The 20418-nt window shown below is 44.2% G+C and overlaps 1 protein-coding gene across 1 annotated transcript in view; it reads left to right on the forward strand.

Annotated features, from left to right (window-relative positions):
- The window catches only part of UVRAG (UV radiation resistance associated), a 312834-nt gene that overhangs the window by 265101 nt on the left and 27315 nt on the right, over positions 1-20418 (forward strand). The window contains exon 14 of the mRNA XM_069203880.1: positions 9806-9897. Within this exon, the coding sequence (XP_069059981.1) occupies positions 9806-9897 (92 nt within the window). The remainder of the gene's footprint in view (positions 1-9805; positions 9898-20418) is intronic.

A 20418-nucleotide genomic window follows, 5' to 3' on the forward strand; every position in this document is an offset into this window, starting at 1 on the left:
CTTGTCCACCACTTCAAGTCTGCAGCTTTGCCATGCTGTCTGCTATTACTTGGCAACGATTGCCCACGCCTTTTATGGCAATGCTATTTCCAATGCTTAAAACAAGAGGGTGTGTGGTAGCCACAAAGCCAAATATTTTCTGATGTACTTATAGTGGTGAGATCCTGGGTCCCACAACAATTGTCCTGTTACTGCTGAATGACTTGGCCTCATGTTATTGGATTAACTCCAGCCCTCTGTTTACTTTAATGTACACTGTCCACCTCACCCAAGATGGCACCTTTAATGATACTCCAATCTCTAGTCTTCCTTTACCTTATCACATGTAGTGGACATTTGTTATATCCTTGTTGCCCAAATTAAGATCTCTTTAAACACCATCCAGTCTCTGTTCATGTTTCGTTCATGGCTGCTGGGGAGATGCTACCATTCCCTCTTTGTCAAGCTGGTACCTCATTATTATTGCACTTTCCTCTCCCCATTTTCAGAGCACAGTGCTCAGAGTAGTTCCTTGCACGTTGTTGTGTGTCTTATTAGCATATACACAGGTCTCCTATCACTGATGCCACACAACTGAAGCCCACATGCCCCCCAGAACCACAAGTATGTAGCACTCTGTGGCACTGACCTAAAGGAACCAAACCCAGGTTGCAGGTTCCTTACTTTAGAATTTCCCCATACATCTGACTGGAACTGGAAGATTTTTCATGAGCAGTACCCCCTGCGCACTGGTAGGTGGCATTGATCAGCTCTGCGTACATTGTCCGCAGCACCTACATAGGCACCACCTGAGCTCGCTGAGCGGTTCTTTTCTTTTTGCACCAGCCATCGCTGATCGGAGAGAAGAGCTACACCTTCAGTCACTTTTTGATGGGGCTTTATTTCAATGTTTTGACAAATTCTTTTGAGGTTTTCTTTCTGGTGTTGCAGGGATGTCCTCCAAGAAGGCCTGCTTCAATCCCTATGTTGCCTGTCACCGAACGTTGTCGGTAAGGGACCCGTACCTTGTTTGCCTTTGGTGCTTCTGCTGCTCCATGAATCCAAAGGCCTTCAGGAAGCATTCCATCAAGCAGCTGGAGACCTGATGTGCGACACCACAATGTTTGAGGTCGAGGAGAAGGTCCCGGGAGCGGCCGCGGAGTCAGAAGTTGTAGTCTCATTCCAAAATCGTCTGCCCACTCTGGTAAGTCCCAGCAAAAGAAGTAATAAAATAAATCTTTGACATCTCATCCGCTGGCCAAAGAGTCGAGAGAGCATCGACATCCAAAGCCTAGCTCTGCGGTTGAGCCTGTGGCTGTGCAGACTCCACGCCTCCCTGAGTTTCCGGGAGATGGAGCGACCAACACCCAATTAGAATTTAATGAGGCCATCTCAACGTTCCCCGGTAGCAGTCTTGATGACTTCTGGCACCGATAGCGCCCACTGGCTGTGCTGCCCCTATTCTGATCTCTGACTCTGATACGGAGACGGAGGGGCATCGACCAACACCATTTCAGGCACAGACTGGAGCTGTGCCTTCCAGGTTAGAGCCTGAGCCCTATTTCTGTGGACTAGGATTTGGGGAGAACTGGGAGGGGTCACTGAAGAATACCAGCCCTATGAAGATGCCTATATGGATTGGTATGAGGAACATGGTAAAGCCAGTGGACTGGATACTTATCCAGGTACTGGTATGCTTTATTCCCCTACCATGGCTACTAAGGAGGGAGCTTTTTCTGTGATGGTGGTACGGAGGGCAGCTAAGGTCCTTCAGTGGCATTCAAGACTGATGTCTTGACAGAGTTTCAATGACCAGGAGTTTCACCCTCAGGACCGTTACTGTTAAATTGAACCCTCACTGACATGCTTCTGGGGACTTGGTCCAAACCCAGCACTTGAGCTCCTGTGAGTAAAATGATTGCCTGTCACCACTGCCCTACACTGGGAGACCCAAATATCTTTACCCAACATCTTACCTTGGAAAAAGTCTGAAGTGTCACCTCCCTTCTCTTCGTAACTACCCCGCATCCCACCATCTTACAACAGGCTGAAGGAGGATCATCTTTCTCTTCTCCGCCAGGAAGTCATGGTTTTCTTGGCCAAGGGAGCCAAAGAGGTTACCAATGCCAGAAGCAGGTTGTGGTTGATATTCCAGCTACTTTCTGGTGCTTAAAAAGGATGGAAGCCATTGTCCTATCCTAGCCCTACGGCCTCTCAACAACTTCCTCAAGAAGATGTTCAGAATGCTCATGTTAGCTTAGGTTCTATCTGCCATAGTTCCCGGAGACTGGATGGTAGTGTTGGACTTGCTGGACATACATTCCCCTCCTGCCTTCACAGGCATTACCTGTGGTTCACATAAGGCCATGAGCACTTGCGGTTTGCCTTGCTTTCTTTTGGCCTCACAAGCACCCCTCTGGTGTTCAGAAAGGTGATGGTGGTTACAGCTCATCCACAGACATCAGGGGGGTGTCCGTCTTCTCCTGTCTCTATGACTGGCTGTTGAAGGCAGGCTCACCACAGGCTGTCGTCTCCCACCTCCAGACTACGGCGGACCGCCTGCATTTGGTGGGGTTCACTATAAACGTGCCTAAGTCTTATATGACTCTCTTTCATACGCTTCCTTTTATTGAAGCTGCTTTTGACGCAGTGCAGTTTCAGGCTTATCCTACCGAACAGAAAGTCCAGGATGTTCAGGTTATGATACCCGAGTTTGTCTCCTGGATTTTGGTGAGACAAACTGTGAGGCTGTTGGGACTCATGGCCTCCTGCTGGTAACACATATGCAATGGCAATAGCAGGCTCTGCAGTGCTACCTAAAGTTCCAGTGGGCACAGCATCAAGGGAATCTCTCAGACATGGTCTATATCGCAGAGGGAACTGCAATGGTGACTAACGGACCGTAGTTGGGTCTGTGGCAGACCCCTCTCCCTTCCCGTACCAGATCTCACAGGTGCGTCACTCATGAGATTGGGTGGCCATCTGGGAGGGGTGGATATCAGGGGTCTCTGGCGAAATCCAGTATCCACATCAACTTGCTGGAGCTCTGAGTGATCTGACCTGCACTGAAAGCTTTCCTTCCCTCCATCCAAGGAAAGATGTTCACTGACAACACCACTGCCATGTGGTACTGCAACCAACAGGGCGGGATGGGGTTGTGGACCCTTTTTCAAGAGGCTCATTGTCTCTGAACTTGGCAGGAACATCCGAGCATATCAATGGTGGTTCAACACCTGACGGGTTCTCTGAACGCCAGGGCGGACAACCTCAGCCAAAGATGACTAGCGGACCACGGATTGGATCTCCATTTGGAGGTGATGCAAGGTCTCTTTCAGCAGTGGGGAGAGCCTTGGTTAACGCCGTTCCCCACTGTCAAAAAAGTGCAGTCTCAGCAGTTTTGTGCGCTGGAGTTTCCCAAGCAGCTTTCGCTCAGAGATGCTTTTCGAGTGGAGCTCAGGCCTCCTGTATGCCTTTCCGCCCATAACACTCCTGCCCAGAATTCTTAAGAAGATCAAGAGCGATCTGGCCCAAGTTATTCTTGTGGCTCTGGACTGGGCAGGGAGAATCTAGTATCCCGAGCTACTGAGCATGGGGGGGAAGGTGCCATGGTGTGCAGAAAAACAAGTTGATCCCCTTTCTGCCCCACTTTCTCAGGTTCTCCTTTTCATACTTTATCTTGCCAGCAGGGCTTTGCACTGAGCACTCTCATGGGCTACCTTTCTTCTTTTTTTTGCAGTTGCCTGACCAGCCATCCCTCTTCAGGTGTCTTATTGTAAGTAGGTTTCTTAAGAGTCTTGGCCATTTATTTCCTTTTCCCAATTTATCATGCCTTAGTGGGACCTTAATCTTGTACTGACATTCTTGATGTGTGCTCCATTTGAGCCTCTTCATAATTCTCCTCTCAGGCTCCTTACAATCAAACCAACCTTTCTCATTGTAATTACATCTGCCTGAAGAGTAAGTGAGCCTTGGGCCCTGTCATCCAAGCCCCCTTACCTCACCATCTAGCCAGACAAACATCACACAAAAGCCTCCTTTCTTCCGAAAGTGTTTACTCTATTTCATGTAGGCCAATCCATCACTGCCTACTTCTTAAGCTCCTCCACATCCCTCTAAAGAAGAGGACCGACTCCATCATCTGGACCCAAAAAGATTGTTGCCTTCTACCTGGATTGAACAAGAGTTCCCTGTGCATGACCAACTCTTCATGGGGTATGTTGGACTGAAGAATGTTCAGGCAATACAGAGGCAGACCATCTCCAGATGGGTCATACTCTGCATTAATATCTGCTATGCAGTGACGTAAAAGCAACCTCCTGAAGGCTTGCAAGCTCATTCCACCAGAGCTGAAGCTGCGACCACTGTTAGTATGCAGAGTTCCAGGGCTGGACATCTGCCAGGCAGCAACATGGGGGGCTTTGAACATGTTCACAAAGCACTACTTCCTGGAGAGTCGGGTCCATAGGGCGGAGCACTTTCAGTTCAGTCCTGCAGGACTTCCTTGCTTGAAATTAGTCTGCAGACCCACCTCTGGGTTTGGTATTGCTGGGATATCTATTCCAAGATGAGGAATCTGCAGCTTGAAGGCTCAATCAGATCAACAAGTTACTTAACTTCAGTTATCTAGAAGGGACTGAATCTAGCTGCAGATTCTTTACCAACCCACCCACCCATCCTCCCTGCTCTGCAAACAGATTTCTAGGGACAGGGCAATACAGGGCCATTTACTTTCAGGGCTCTAGTTTTTTACACCAGCGGTCAGTGTTCTTGATGGCACTGTGCCTCTGTTTTGTGAAGTTGTGAAAATAAACTGATGTGAGCGTACCTGGGTGGCGCCTACATAGGTGCCACGGACAGATGCACAAATGATGCAGACAACGCAAGCAGAGCCAATTAACAACACCTACTGGGGCGCAAGGGTACTGCTCATGAAAAATCTTCCAGATCCAGTCTGACACTTGGGGAATTTCTAAGTTAAGGAATCTGCAGCTAGATATAGTCTCCAATAGACAAGGCATTACTGAAGGTAAATAACATGTTCATTGAGTGGAAAAAATGATTACAAATTTATATTCCTTCCCTGCCCTTGAATTGGGCCAAACTTTAGTAGTTTGTTGGGGAGACAGGAGGATCAAATGGCCATATTGTATAATGGTCCGGCATCCCGTTGTCATTCTTAGTCCCAAATTGGTGTGGAATACTGCGTGGTGCGTTTCAGGCTTTTGTGTTTTCAAAGCATTGTTAAGACTAGTTCCACCTCTTTATTATGTTGATATCTTTCTAACTTCACACTGCCTTTTGTAGCTGCTGCACAGGTATACGTTTGCCATAAGCCCATAGCCGACTGACTGGCTAGATCTCTTGCTTTATGCACAAACAACAAAATCTGAGCACGTGCATATAGAAAGAGCATTTCTAAGTATTCCTTCAGCAGTTAAATCAGTTGGTGATATATGTTTTCATTATATTTTTGTGCCTTTTCCTGAATATTTTTCCTTTTCTTTTTAGTTTGTTAGGTTCTATAGTTGCATGAACATTTCAGGCAGAGGATGATTGAGAAACACTTTGAGAAATGAAGTAGAGCCCCCGAAGCATCAGTAATTTGGCTCTCCTGCCTGGCTTTACTTAACAAACAAAGCAAGAGCGAGTTCTGTGGAAATCTTATTGCCTGCCAGTAGAATCCATCAGCCTTTGTGCTGCAAGAATTGTGCGAACATCAGGTCTTGTGCCAGGACATTCTCCTGCTACAATAGGTGTCCTGCAGGACACCCTTTGTGCACACTGAAGGAAAGCAAACATTAGCCTGATGAATTGAAGAAGAAAACCGCAGTTGTTTGGGTCAGATACATAGCACAGGTCATTATGTCGGTAAATCCTGGCAGATTCAGTTGTGTTCATTTCTTTAATTTAGCACAAGGTTGCACAACAGATGTTGAACACCTTCTTTGCAAAACAGATCCGTTTTAACCTTTGCAGAGTTGCGATAATCACCTACAGAAGAGGAAAGAGTACCGGGGCGTTACCAACCCTACTAACCAGATTACACTTTAAATTAATCTACCGCTTGCCCATTTTCTGCAACTCTTTCTGACCAATGTCTATCTTAAATAATATTAAACAACCTTAGTTTACTAGTTAATGAATGGTTTAAAGCCCTTCAGTAAAGAACTGAAAACCCAGGCTCAGCAAGGAAAACCTCATTTATCATTCATTGAGCTCACAGTAATAAAAATACATATATATGCTCCCTTTCCTCCCTGAACAAGCTGCGTGGTCAGGTCCATTCGCCTGTATAGTTTCCAGGGTAAAACATTGCAACCTACTCTGTCTATGAATTCTTATCTGTCTGACCTGCAGAGAGTTGTGGAATTGCATGGCAGGTGCCACTTGTGGCTTAAAGAAAAGATGGCATTACTCCTCCGAAGATACGGATTGCCATTAAAGCGCCCTTTATGGTTTGCTAGAATCCCAGCCGGCCTCCCGGTTCAAGCTTACAAAGCACCGCAAAGTGTGCACTGGAATACCTTTCTTCGGAGGTGAAAATATCTTCTTCGGGTGGGAGGTCTCTTTCTGTTCTCAGGCCTCCGTTGTGGAACTCAGGCTTTGGAGATCAAAACCATTTCCTCTCATTTCTTATTTGGAAAGCACTTAAAAACGTTTCTCTTCTGCTAAGTCAGATGTCTAGTTGGCCTTCCTTTAGTGCAAAGATTCACACTGCATGAACATTCGTCCTCCACAAGAACCTTTTCCTAATTCATTGCTTAACCCGCGGACACCGGCTGTTTTTTGTGAAAAATGTTGGAACAGTGCCCTATTGTGACAGGGTGCTGCAGTGTCAGACAAGGCAAATCTATGGATCGATGAGTTCGGGAAAGCAAGGTTGGGGGGGGCTTATAGTTTAGGGCACAAAAATATTTAACACCTGCCTATTTGAAACCAGTCTTCTCCAGAACCACATAATCTAGAAAACGAATTAGCTAGATCTTTTCTCTGTAAGCCTGTTGTGTACCAGTACTGCTAATAGATGCTTGTTATAGATTTTAGCTCTATAGGAATATATGCAATAAAAAATAAGTAATGCTTTCTTTTTTTTGTTTTTAAAAAAAACGTTTTTTGACTTCTGACTTTATGGCTGTTCTTAAATGGCTGTTTAGGTTTTTTTTAGGTGCTAGACTTTATAGGTGAACATTTCTGCCCCACTAGAGTTATCTAATTGTTATTTTCAGGTCCTTTATCTATGTAGGGACAAGAGTGGGAATGAATGGAGCATTATTCCTCTATCGTCAGTTTATTCCTGTGACCAACATTTGAGTACTTTTTTGGTCGAAGCATACCAGACAAGCGTAGCTGTTTGGTTGCAAAGACATATTGGGGATATGCTGAAAGGTTCCCTGGGAATGCATTCCACCTATTGCTTACCATTGGCTTTGTGTTTTGTATGTGTTATAAGTTGTCCAGCAAGTCTTTGTCCAACCTATGGAGTATAGCTTGTTTTAGTGCCCCTCTCACTGGCTCCTTGTATTCTTCCACGAGTGCTCGCGTTCCAGGAACTCTTTTTTTTTTTTTTTTTTTTTTTTTCCTTTTTCTTTTTCGTGAGGTGCTCCACAAGAATACATCTGTTTTCAGTTATCTTCTTAATTGCTAGTTCACAGCAGTAAACATGCTGTATTTCTTTGAAAAGTTTCCTGCCTCCTATTTTTCTGCTTGCCTGATTCCACTCATCTCTGCCATTACCAGTTTATTAAACGTGCATGTCTTTGCGGAACGGTGGTCTGTCTACAAGCTTGTTTATTTGGGTCAGTGCTCTTTACTTTTGGCATAACTTACTGTTTGTCCCAGTTTCACTCCCATCCATAGGTGTTGGAAGTAGAGGAGTGGTGGCTGCTGACCCCCCCCCCCCCCACACACAACCATGCTTGATCTCACAAGAGAATGAGCAATAAACAGGACTTTAAATTAGGCTCTGTCTTCTGAGAGAGTGATGTTTACATCTCTTTCCCTGACTGCAAACAGAGGATTTATGTGACAATCTTGCTGTGTACTGAGTGTGAAAGGGAAGGCTGTAAAGTGTTATTTTTTTCTGACACACAGAAAAATGTAAATGACAGTGAGTGAACTGTACAAATTCTTTTCAGAATATATCAGAATTCGAAAAGCACAAATAACGCAGTTTTTTGGGAATTCTGAAGTATGGTAGAAACTAATATTTTAATTTGATCAAAACTAATCGGTACACTAGGTGAGACAGATTTTCACATGTTATTGTTTGTGCGTTGTGTAGTTTTACCAGTAAAACTGTGTCTGTGCAAATGTAATTCTAATTGAAAAAGTGTTGTCTCTAATGGCAGTGTGCTACATCATGCTAACTCTACTCTGCCACGCCACTGTACTCCACTGTATGCTGCTCTGCAACAATCCATTCCACTCTCTCTCTCTGCCCCTCCATCCTACGCCACTCTGACACTGAACACCTCTCCACAACACTCCACTCAATGCCACTCCATAACACACAGCTTCACTCCACTCTACTCCATGACAGTCTATGCTACTTTACTTCACTTTACACTGCTCCACTCTGCACCACGTCACATTACTCCACCCTGTGGCACTTCACTTTACACCACTCCATTCTATACCACTTCATGACACTCAACTTCACGACAAACTCACACTCTGCAACACTTTACTCCACTCCAACACTTTATTCCACTCTGCTCCACTGACTCGCCACACCTCTCCACTCTATTGTACAGCACTCTTCTCCACGCCACAACGCTCCACTCTGCCACTTCACTCTATACCACACCACTTTACCCCACTTTGCTCTGACACTCTACTTCCCTCTACACTTAACTTATTCAAACACTATTCTGCACCACTCTGCGCCACTCCATGCCATACTACTCCACTATACACTCCGTGCTACTCTGCGTCACTCCGTGCTACTCTGCGTCACTCCACGTCACTCTGTGCTACTCTGCACCACTCCACGTCACTCTGTGCTACTCTGCACCACTCCACGTCACTCTGTGCTACTCTGCGCCACTCCATGAGACTCTACTCCACTGTATGACACTGCAGTTTACGCCACTCTACGACATGCAGCTCTGCTCCTCGTGCTCCACTCTGACACTGTACTGCATTTCAGTCTACAACACTCTACAACACTACCCCACAACACTTTACCCCACTCAACCCCACTCCACTGTATTCTAACACTAAATGACACTCCACTCTATTCCACTCCATGTTTGCCTGAGGAACCACCATTATGTGAGTTGAGACTGTGTACACTTAACAAGCTTCCTTTGTTTCTCTGCACCTTCACAGCCTTTGCTCCCTGTTGCTGTGCTGAAACTCAGTAGAAGGGGCACAGAGATTGTGGTTTCCATGAGCTCCTCCTCCATACATTTGCACATCTCAAAACTCCTAGCAAAGCGCTATTGGTTGGTTTTTGAGACAATTCAGGTCCTCAAAGTTTACACAAAAAAGATTTATGGACCCTTTGTTACAATGTAGTGCAACTGTTTATCTCCTACCAGAGTGATTGGCTACATAGCGTCCAATGTTACGCATTCATAGGAATCCTCTTTACCCCAGTTGTTCATGCCTCATCATTCCCAAATTGACATCATCAGATCTTCATGAAATACTATGTTCAGCAAATGTTAAGTGCAGACTGTTCTAACTTGCGGCACATGATGTTTAGGAGCATTTCTTGTATGCCTGGGTTCTGTTTTGTTGCAATGGGCAATATTAATTGCTACTTCCACATTTAAAGATGCCCTAAAATCTGTAGGTTCCATGTGTCTCTTTTGTCTTCCAGCTTAGATATCAACATGGACTAGGAACTCCAGATCTACGGCAAACCCTTCCCAATTTAAAAAACTTCATGGAACACGGCTTAATGGTCCGATGGTAAGTGATTCATTTTCAGCAAGTGAATATGTTTATATATAGAGTGAGTGACTATCGTTTTTAATTTCAAAGATATTCTTTTGATTTTTAAGGCTGAAAAATACATAGTAAAGGTAGAGCCACTCTACGATAGTGCAAATAAGAAAGGCAGTGCAATTGAAAAGACTTGCCTGACAATATTTTGGAAGACTAAGGTCTTTGTGCATCTTCTGCCCATAAACCAGTCTCTGCTTTCACTCTTCCTTATCCCCCAATTCACTCTACACCATATACTAAGAAGTCAAGTAACAAAGCTAACAGATGTTTACAAGAAAAGATCATAATATAGGCATGAGCCAAGGATACATATTTAAAGAAAGAAAAAGTAAGCGCAATATATTGCCATGCGTATGTTGCTTTGTTTCTACTGTGCACAATATACATACATGCTGTAGGGGCACATATTTCAGATAGACATTAAAACATGATTGTGTGCCATCAATCGTCCGGGGAAGCAAAGGATAATCAGTGCACATATGATTTACATCCATATAGTTGTTCATTTGGGGACATTTACAGGCAATGAGGAATTATTATTATTTTCAATTTTTTCGGTCATTGTAAATTAGTAACCACATAGACCTGGTATACGATGTCTAGGAAGGGGAGAAACATTGACTTGAGAAGAAAAGTAGCTTTAATTAGAAATATTAAAGTTGCTGCACTGATGCACATAGTTTTCCTTTTGGCAGGCCCCTGGTTTGGCAAGCGAGATAATTTATCTTAGCACAACATAGGTTAATACAAAAGGAAATGGATACATACACAGCCCAACACCTTTCAGACCTTGCAAATACTGTGTTCTAAATCCCCAGTCATGTTTTCACTTTGTTTCTGTGGAGGTTTTTGTGTGCCTCAAACACTACTGGATGTCATCACGTCTTATCTGAACCGGTTGACTTATTTGAACCCACACGTTATCACTATTTAAAGCCAGGGTCTTGGCCTAATCCGTTTTTATAATTTGAACGTCACAACAATACACAAAAGTACAGAAACAAGAATACATTAAACAAATGCACAAATTGTGAAATATAATGTTTGGTTCACAATTCAAAAATATACAAAAATCAACATTTTTATTTTAATTGGAAGGTGAAAGTTTTTTTGTTTTTCAATGTTTTATTTCTAAAAGGCAAATCAGTTTGCTAGACTCCAGTAGATGCCTGTGTCTTGTTTGCTCTTAATTTATATACCCTTTTTGTCAGTACATATCACTGTTTCAATTGAGGCCACTAATCATACATGTTAGATTCTGTTTGCTTTACTTGTGCTTCTCTCACAAATCAAGATATGGATACAAATTATTTTTTTAGATATCAACACAAACTTTACATATTTGTTTTTTATAGAGTGGACTTTATTAAAGTGCTAATATTGACTTTTGTAACCAGTGAAAGATCCTCTGAGCAGGTGTTGCAGACCTGCATACAGAGATAGAGATGGTTAGGGAGACAGGTTGATTGATGGGTTGGTAGATAGAAGTAGGTATATAGAGGAAGGTATGTAGATAAAGGCAAGTAGCACGATAGAGATGGGTATAGATGGATATAGATTGGGAGTCATAAATGGCTATAGACAGGGAGTCAAGGACAGTTAGTCACAGATGGATACATAAACAGTAGATGGTAATAATGTTATAGCTCACAACACAATTACCTATGAGTTCCTGTTTCTTCGGTTCACGTTGAAAAGTTCTTGTACGTAAGGTTGTTTTCGATGAATATTTAGACTGCTCTTAAAAGAGAACTCCTTATTAGGCGGTTCAACATCCACTTTCAGATTAATCGACTGAGGTGTTAATTTGCTTTGAGGTTCTGAGATCGGTTCTGCAGTAGTGCTACACTACAGGCCACTGATCCTAACACATTGTTTCATTTGGTTCGGTGGTCCCTTCAAGAATGCCTATCTGCAGCTGGCCCCCTTTCTCTTTCAGCCGTTCAGGTTGTTCATTTACACTTTAGTGAATATTCCCTCAGTAAAAGGGCCAACGTGTAAAATGACCTCTGTGCTCTAAAGATGCAGGATATTTGAATTAGTAAATGTTATTCCTGTTTCAGCAATCTAGAAATCATAATGGAATGTGTAAGTGCTCACACATACTGCTGGCTTAGAGAGACATCTCTTGTGTGCCCTGACGTAGCATAAGTGCAGACTGTGCTCGTTCTGTGCAGTGCGTAAACCAGGCTGTCTGTTGGCAGGCATGACGATTCCCAAATCTGAAGAGTGATTTACTACTTTCTTTATTTTTACATCGTAAACCTTTTTTCAAGGGCAACTTTGTACCCTTAGATGTTGTCGTGTTGCACATGCGAAACGAGTACATGAGCGCTTGTGCAGAACACGTCACTCCTCGGTACATGGCCTCCATATTAAAATGTGAGGCTGGGTACTCTGCTTCAGTGGGAGGTGTCACTTGTGTGCATATATTGAGGTATTGATGCAGAATTGTTAACGTTTTTAATGATGTTTCCTAAATCTTAATCATATTTGAGCACGTCTGCTAAAGTCAGTTGTGGCCCATAATGTGGCTGAGCAGTGCGACAAGTGCACACTCGCTTCCACCCATCCGCTTAGATTAGAAGGTGAACACAGAGTCACACCCACCCATCCTTGTGCACATTCTCTCACACCCATCCATTCACAAGGGTACTCACATACACCCAACATTCACATGCGCGTACACTCACCCATTGACAACACACACTCGCAAATACATTCATACATACACAGATCCACCCAACGCTCCATAAGCATTTACTGCGACGTGGCGGTGACACTGGGTGGAGAAGCAGAAAGGCCTCAATAATTTCTGGAGGTTTCGGGGAAGGAAGGGACTGACGGATGATCCTGCCACCACTTCTCACTATGTCAGCCAGTGAGAAGTGGTGGCCATCCAATGAATGGAAGACCTTCCTACTTCGTCTCAAACAGGATGGGGTTAAGTGAGAATTGCTGACCCCACCCACTCCACTCTGCGATGAGGCTTCAGTGATAGCCCTGGGCACTTCAGGTTTTAAAACTGAAGCGTCCAGGTCCGAGTCCCTGGGTAACGCTCCCCACTCCTCATGAGGGGGGGAGGCTCTCACAAGATGGAGTCACATCCTCATGCTGTGAGATTATCAGTAGTAACAGAAAGGGAGAAGAGGAGAGGCTTATAGGCCACACATTTGCCTCTATAAAAATATCAACACTGCGAAACGTGATGACCTCTGTCAGAGTGGAAGGAGATAACTTGTACCCTACTCTCAGTTGTTTTTTTTTTATACTTTCCAAAGTTCACGAGAACAAACACCCCCCTCGAGGCTGCCCTATTGTATCTGAGATTAGCTCAGCACTGGAACCTCTATCACAATTTCGTGATGTCTTTTTGAAACCCTAGTGAACACCATGCCCTCTTATAAAAAAAAAATACAAATAAAAAACTAAGACACAAAAGATGTACTAAACAAATTGCATGGCATTGAATTTAACCCAGCTACTAGGTTCCTTCTGACACTCGATGTTGTCATATATCAACATCCCGCAAGAGTCTACACTAGAGGGTAATTAAAAACTTGCTAGAAATCTGGGACAGGAATGAAATGACCCCCACTGACGACGTACTTTATTGGGCCAATATGGCACTGACTAGGAATGTGCTGAATACGAAGGAGAGTACTTCGTACTAACCCACGGTACTTCCATGGGTAGCACTGGCGCTCCTAGTTTAGCATGCCTCTGTGTACACAGCTTTTAAACACAGTTCATCTACAGCGGGGATACTCCCTTCCAAAGTCAGATGGTAATGTGGAAAAGATCCATTGACAATATCCCAGTGATCCGGGGGCGATCAAAGGAAGAGGTGTTTGGATTTAACCTATAGGTAAACAGTTGCAACCCGTTTTTAAAATTCACTATAAATATGTCAGACAGAGATACCATTTTTTGACCTAAGAATATACCTGGAAGGGGGTACCCTAAAGACCAAGGTCTACTATAATCCCACCAACAGGAGCAGCTTGCTCAGTTTTGGAAGTTTCCACTTGGGGGCTCTAAGGTAAGGTTTGCCTATTGGGCAATTCCAGAGATTGAGGCGCAGTTTCACGGATGCAGGTACTTTCCAAGACGTGCTGAAAAACTTAGCAAGAAGCTGAGAGACAAACACTACCCTGAGCCATTATTAGAAGGGCAAAAAAAGAGTGAGCAATAACCGTAGAGAGGCTTTACTAACGACTTATGAAAAGCTCCCCGTATCTAGCCCCAACTGTGTAACAACCTATTGCCCGAGCTCCAACAAATTAATAAAGCTTATAAAAAAACATTGGAGCATTCTAAACTTGGCTTGACTTACAATGGAGAAACCCATGTTCTCTTTTAGGGGGAGCCAGAACTTGCTTGACAAATTAGTACATACCCTAGCTAGCAAACACATACAAGTGAGCAACCAAACCACCCTTTGGAATTCACCTTCTCTAAAAGGTCATCAAACGTGTGGCAATTGTAGTGTGTGCCGGTTTACAAAAAAAAAAGCAAAACCATACATTTTACACTTCAGACACCCTGGGCACTTAATCGTACAAACCGCAATTCGTGCCATGTGATTTAGATTCTGAGATGCCCAGGTAAGCTTTTATATGTTGGCATGACATTAAGAAAAATGTGGATACGCATCAGTGAGCATAAAAGTATAATAATGAAAGACAACTCCAAACTCACAAGATGTTTCATTGCAAAAAAACACACACAGAAGACGAGATTGAGAAACTTGAATTCCTACATACTGACATGAGCAGGGCCCTCCTGAGATTTTAACTGCAATGGATTTTTTTTTTTGACTGTGGACAGATATGCAAGAACTGAACGACGAAATACCTTGGGAGATCCTAGGCATATGAGTACATACCCTGGCAAAAAAGCACATACCCTGTATAAGCAGTAAGATCCGAGTAGTAGCATAGCAACTACTCTTCACCATACATTTGATATACACATTAATTTTATACACTTAACCCTTTAACTTTTGCACGCATGACTACATTTCCCATGATGCACAATGACCGGGCATATGCATTCATACTCAAGGATGTTTCCTTTTATCTCCAGCTCATACATAGACAAAGATAATATTCATATATGAGCTTGGAACACCTCCCTATGTGCACTGTAATATTTTTCCATTTTTGAGTATTAGCACCGACAGACCATCTAAATACGTACACATGAAGCCATTTGGCTACTGCGTAAACACAATATTTTAACTTGCATAGCCCAGATACTGTTACTAGACTTGCATTCCCACGATGCTCTGGACCACATATCCCATGATGCACATTAGCCCTGCATGAACCACACCTCCCATGAGGTGCGCTGACTGAGCGTGCGCATTCTTGCGCATGAAGAAACTTTAGCTCTCTCTCTCTCCACGACTAACAATGTCTGACTCAGAATGCACCACCGCCATTCTCGAGCGTATGGGTGTACTCTTTACACTCTGGGTTGTTAGACTAAAGAATGTGAGCTGTGCAGCGCTCGTGCCCCTTCATCTAAATGTGATGTAGAAGTGCACGTGACTGCCAGAATCCTAGGGACACACCACCACCAGTATAAAAGTACTCTCTTATGTAACCTTGTCCCATACTTCTGCTGATTACAGGGGAGTGATAAGGTGGATACAGGCAATACTCTTTGATGAAGTAAGTCTCTTTCTACATGGAAGAGGTGGGGAGCTGTTTCTGGCAGTAGTCTTGCCTTTATAAAACAGCACAACGAGCATATGTGCTCCCTCCCCTTTTTATAATAAGTATGGCGTTCTGGGGCTCACACAATATAACATACCCTCTATGATGTGTGACTGTAGGAGTCGCCCCTAAACAGACCGGGAAATGCAGGGATAACCCTATTAGGATAAGGTTAATTGAAAGATCACCAGAATGAAGCAGGAGTACTCCATGTGTCTTCACTTTTTTTTCTCTGCATGTTGTATTTGTGGTGTTTGCAGTGTCATGTGATCCACAATATTGTGTGTAGTTTTAATAGTGACCGCGACCATTATAGCGACACTTAGAATATGATATATTTGAAACTAACAGTTTTGTCTTTACCCTAGAAATAATACTTAAGATTTCCAAGGGCAGATATGTCCTCCTTCTTATTTTTCACCTCAGTATTAGTGTAATGTAGCGATCCTTACAGAGTCCTCACAAATGCACTTTACTTTTATGGCTTGAGCAAGGCAGAAACACGTTGGCAAAATGGGGGACAAGTGGCTCGTTATACCCAGAACACACTGTAAATATGTTTCAGTATTTGTTTAGCAATACCTAAGGTACTACCCAATAAAGTATTGCTTTATGGTTTATTGTAAGGTATTTTAATAGATTTTAACTGGATCTCCTGAATGTTATCCAGAAGAATGATACTCAAAGAGCTTCCTCAGTCTTGAACTTGAGTCCGCCCTGGTAGTTCTATCTTACCAGGGTGGGCTGAGGTGGCTAATGATGAAGCATGCCACATACGTGGGTGAGACCACCTCACCATTATCTTTCATGATCTAAGTTAGAGGATTCACCTAGGGTAACTAGGCGACAGCTGAGGGTAGGGTACAAGTTATCCCCTCCAACTGTGTCAGAGGTCACTGTGTTTCGTGGTGTTGCTGTAACTGCAAAACCTTCAGCCTGGCAAAGGTTGGCCCCAGCTGCCAGCAGCCTGCACACTAGTGCATTTAAAGCACAAGTGTCTGTCAGGCTGACCTGTCCCCAGCCTGACACACTCATCATGCTTGGAAAAGGAAGGGGTAGGTCCCCTCCGCCTTTAATGACGGGCCACACCTGGCTAAAGTATCATGCCATGGTGAGTTGAATGGTACACGTGGGTTGTTTTGGGTAAAACAAAATCACAGCAAGTTTTTCTCCAGCATCTTGGGGATGTAAGTCATTCTCGTCTGGTTAATGTGCCCGAAAACAATGATTTGAAATTGTCCACCCTCTCATTACAAGGGAGACCTAGAGTGAGTGCTTATTACCGGAAAGCTTTCAAAATACTCCTTTCATGGAGTGTTTCATACATGTCCCTTCAGGGAGATGCACGTGATTTTGTCACATCAAGACATGAAAGCACTAATATTATGATGGACTTTGAGACACCCTGAACATAGACACAATTACTGCTGCGAGGCGTTACATTATGGCTCATTGCAGTAAATGCAAAAAATGTTCCTCTAGCTCACCATTTGTAAAGTTGCCAAAAAGGTGTAATTGAGCAGTCAGTGCCTCCTGCTATCACTCTTGGCACCTTGTGCTGCCATGTCGTTGCCATGCGTTACTGTGCAGTAATCCCAAGGATGGTGAGAACCACAGTGGCTGTTCCAGCCCCTTGACATGATGTTGGCCACCGCTCGCAGCATCGCCTAGAGCATCAGACGTTTAGGATGGCTGTAAACCAACTTAAACACCTCTCTCGACTTCGTAGCCTTACTATCGTGAGGTCATAGTTTGCACAGGCAAAAAAGTAATAAGATCAAATGGGGTTTTTGAAGTTACTTTGTGAAGTGCTCTTATGCCATAGGATTGTAGCTGTAGGTTTTGGGCCGCTGCCAGGCGATCAAACCGGAGTATGTTGACCAGCTGTGATGCAGTAATGTGACTCGGAGGAAGCATTTCGTGTGGGAGGAATGAAACATTTTTCAGCTAGTGAATAGTACCCTGTCTTGTATATTACTTAACCCGTTTCCCCCAATACTGCTGCCAGCAAATGAAATGCATCTGTCTGAAATACAATAGGAAGCACTTCATTCCCTTTCAGCATTTGCGAATCTTAACTCGGGATTTATCGCACGAAACGTTCATGCACCAAACAGTTGTGTTATTTATCTTAAGTCAAAAAATGTTGGTGTTGCTGCGACGTTTGACATTGCGAGCACCAATTTCAAATTCCGTATTGATAATTCAATTTTTTTTTACCAACTTTGCATTTCATTTTGTCAATAAGACCTGACAATGCATATTAAAAACCTGAAAAAAATAAGAAAGGTTACAGTTTGTTGTGGTCAAATAGAAGTATCCATAGTTTAACTATTTTATCAGTCAGGTCGAGTGTGCATAGGAAGAAAAAAACAGCTAGCAGAGGTTTTGAATAATAGAGTACAGCGTTTTATCAACCATGGAAAACACTTTATCCCTCAAGAAATCAGAGGAAGAAGGTATCTGAACAGACCACATCCACAGTGGCATATGATCCTGCTGTTCCAATGGAGCCTGTACTAACAGCCTCCAGTCCACAAAATCATCGACTGCATAATCAGTCTTGTTCGAGAGTCAGTCTGTTCACTACTTTATTTAACCAGTTGTCTAAGTTTGAAGGTTAAACACAAAGCCACAGCGTCACGATGCAACATTTGGCCCTGTCCAGCGTCACAGCCCTTTTTCCAGGACACTGTAATGCCGAATGCAATGCCAGTGTAATGTCAAGGCTGGCAAAACATTTAAATCTGTTCTCCACAGCCTCCTATAAATGGCTTATTTAGGGTAAACCCAAGGGATATGTAAGAATGAAGCTACAGACCCCCACATTAGGGACAAAAAGCACTCCTGTTTGCATTAATATTACCCAAGATTGCACGAGTCATACAGACACAATGTTAAATGGGGATAATGTTAGACTGGCATTGCTAAATACTTTCTTTACAAGCATGCATGCCTCGTTCCATTTCCTGTCAGTGACATTTGTGACTCAATCTGACATTCACATGTCGGGCACCTGAATCATTTTTTATGCCTTTTTCCACCTTTAGGTTGGCATCTTGAACCAATTGGTTGGCAACTGGGCATCAGGTGGGGGAAGACACAGACTGGCACCTCAAACTTCAGATCTTGATGCAAGCCTTCCAGCAACAAACTGTCCAAAAGATAGTCTTTACGGACCCATCTGCTACCGTATTCTAATTGTGCCACAACATAACTGAGAAAAACAAATAGTTTTTGGGTGGAATACTTCAATTAATACCAGTCATTGTTTCTCTAACTGCATGCCAGGCAATTGTTTTTTCTTCACTGTGCCACACCAGAAAGGGTAAACCCACACATGTCAGCCCTGCTCTACTGTGAACATTCAAGCCCAAACTGCAAGATCATTTCTCTTCTGGATGGGAACACAAGCAGTCCCATACATTTTTAGCCATATTGCACCTCATTATATACCTCGCTCAGCGGTTGAGCCTGCGCCTGGGCTAGCTGCATGCTTCCCTGAGATTCTGGGAGCAGGAGGGACCAACCCCACTCAGAGTTTTATGATGCAATGTGCTCCATATTTGGATGGTCTGAACCCTCCACAGCACTCCCTCGGGCCCCACAGACTCTGTACTGGCTGCTACATCCTCAGCATCATTGGGGCCCCAGGGATCCACCTCTGGGTCCGGACCTAGGCTGGTCATGCCACCTCGGCCTTCGCTGTGGCCGGTATCGATGCAGACGTTCCCAGCACGACGGACTCCCGCTAGCAGCACCATAACCCAAACATATTTAGATCCCCAACTCTGATATGGAGCTGAAGGGGCGTCGCTCAATGTCGTATCCAGCACCATCGGGAGTCTTGCTTCCCAGATCATATCCTGAGCCCTATTCCTATGGGCTTGGCTTCAGGGAGGAATGGGAGGGTTCACTGGACCCTTAACTCCAGCCATATAAATATGACATGGACTGGTGTGGGTAACTAGGCGAAGCCAGTGGCCTGGATACTTCCCCAGATGCTGGCATGTTTACTCCCTCTACCATGGCTATGGAGGAGGGGCTGTCTTTTCTTATGGTAATGCAGAGGTCTTCGACCTTCAGTTGCCCTCAGTGGCATTCAAGACTAATGTGTTGACAGAGGACCTTCAGCCAGGAGTCTACCCACCTCAACCGCTCTTCCCATTTAACAAAGCCCTCACAGATGCCTTGTTGGATACCTGGTCCAAACCCAGCACAGGCTCCTGTGAACAGGACAATCACCTGTTGCCACCGCCCTTTTCCAGGGGACCCAAGTTCCCTCATGCAACACCCCACCCCTGAGAGTTCGGTGGCCAGGATTCCACCTCCCATGTCAACGCTGGCACGTTTCCTCCAGATAAGGAATAGAAGAAGCTGGAGACACTTAGGAATAAGTTGTTTTCTTACACCAGCCTGGCATTGCAGTCTGTGAACACCGCATGGCTTTTGGGCTGCTACTTCCACACTCTGTGGGATACAGTTTCGCGGTGCTGCTTGTGGTTGTGGAGGAGGCCCGAATTGTAGCTGGCGGGAGAAATGCTGCAAAGTTAACAATTTGATGTGGGCTTGACACAACAGACTCTCTCGGCAGAGCGGTTTCAATGACTGTGACCTTGGGCTCCACGCCTGGGTTTGAACTACTGTCTTTTTGGGGGGCTGTCATGTCGTCTTTGATGGACATGTCCCTCGATGGCTCCCGTCTCTTCGGGGACAAAGTGGACTTTGCTCTTGAGAGATTTAAGGAATTTCAGGCTATGAC

The sequence above is a fragment of the Pleurodeles waltl genome, chromosome 8, assembly GCF_031143425.1.
Source record: "Pleurodeles waltl isolate 20211129_DDA chromosome 8, aPleWal1.hap1.20221129, whole genome shotgun sequence".
Taxonomy (NCBI): domain Eukaryota; kingdom Metazoa; phylum Chordata; class Amphibia; order Caudata; family Salamandridae; genus Pleurodeles; species Pleurodeles waltl.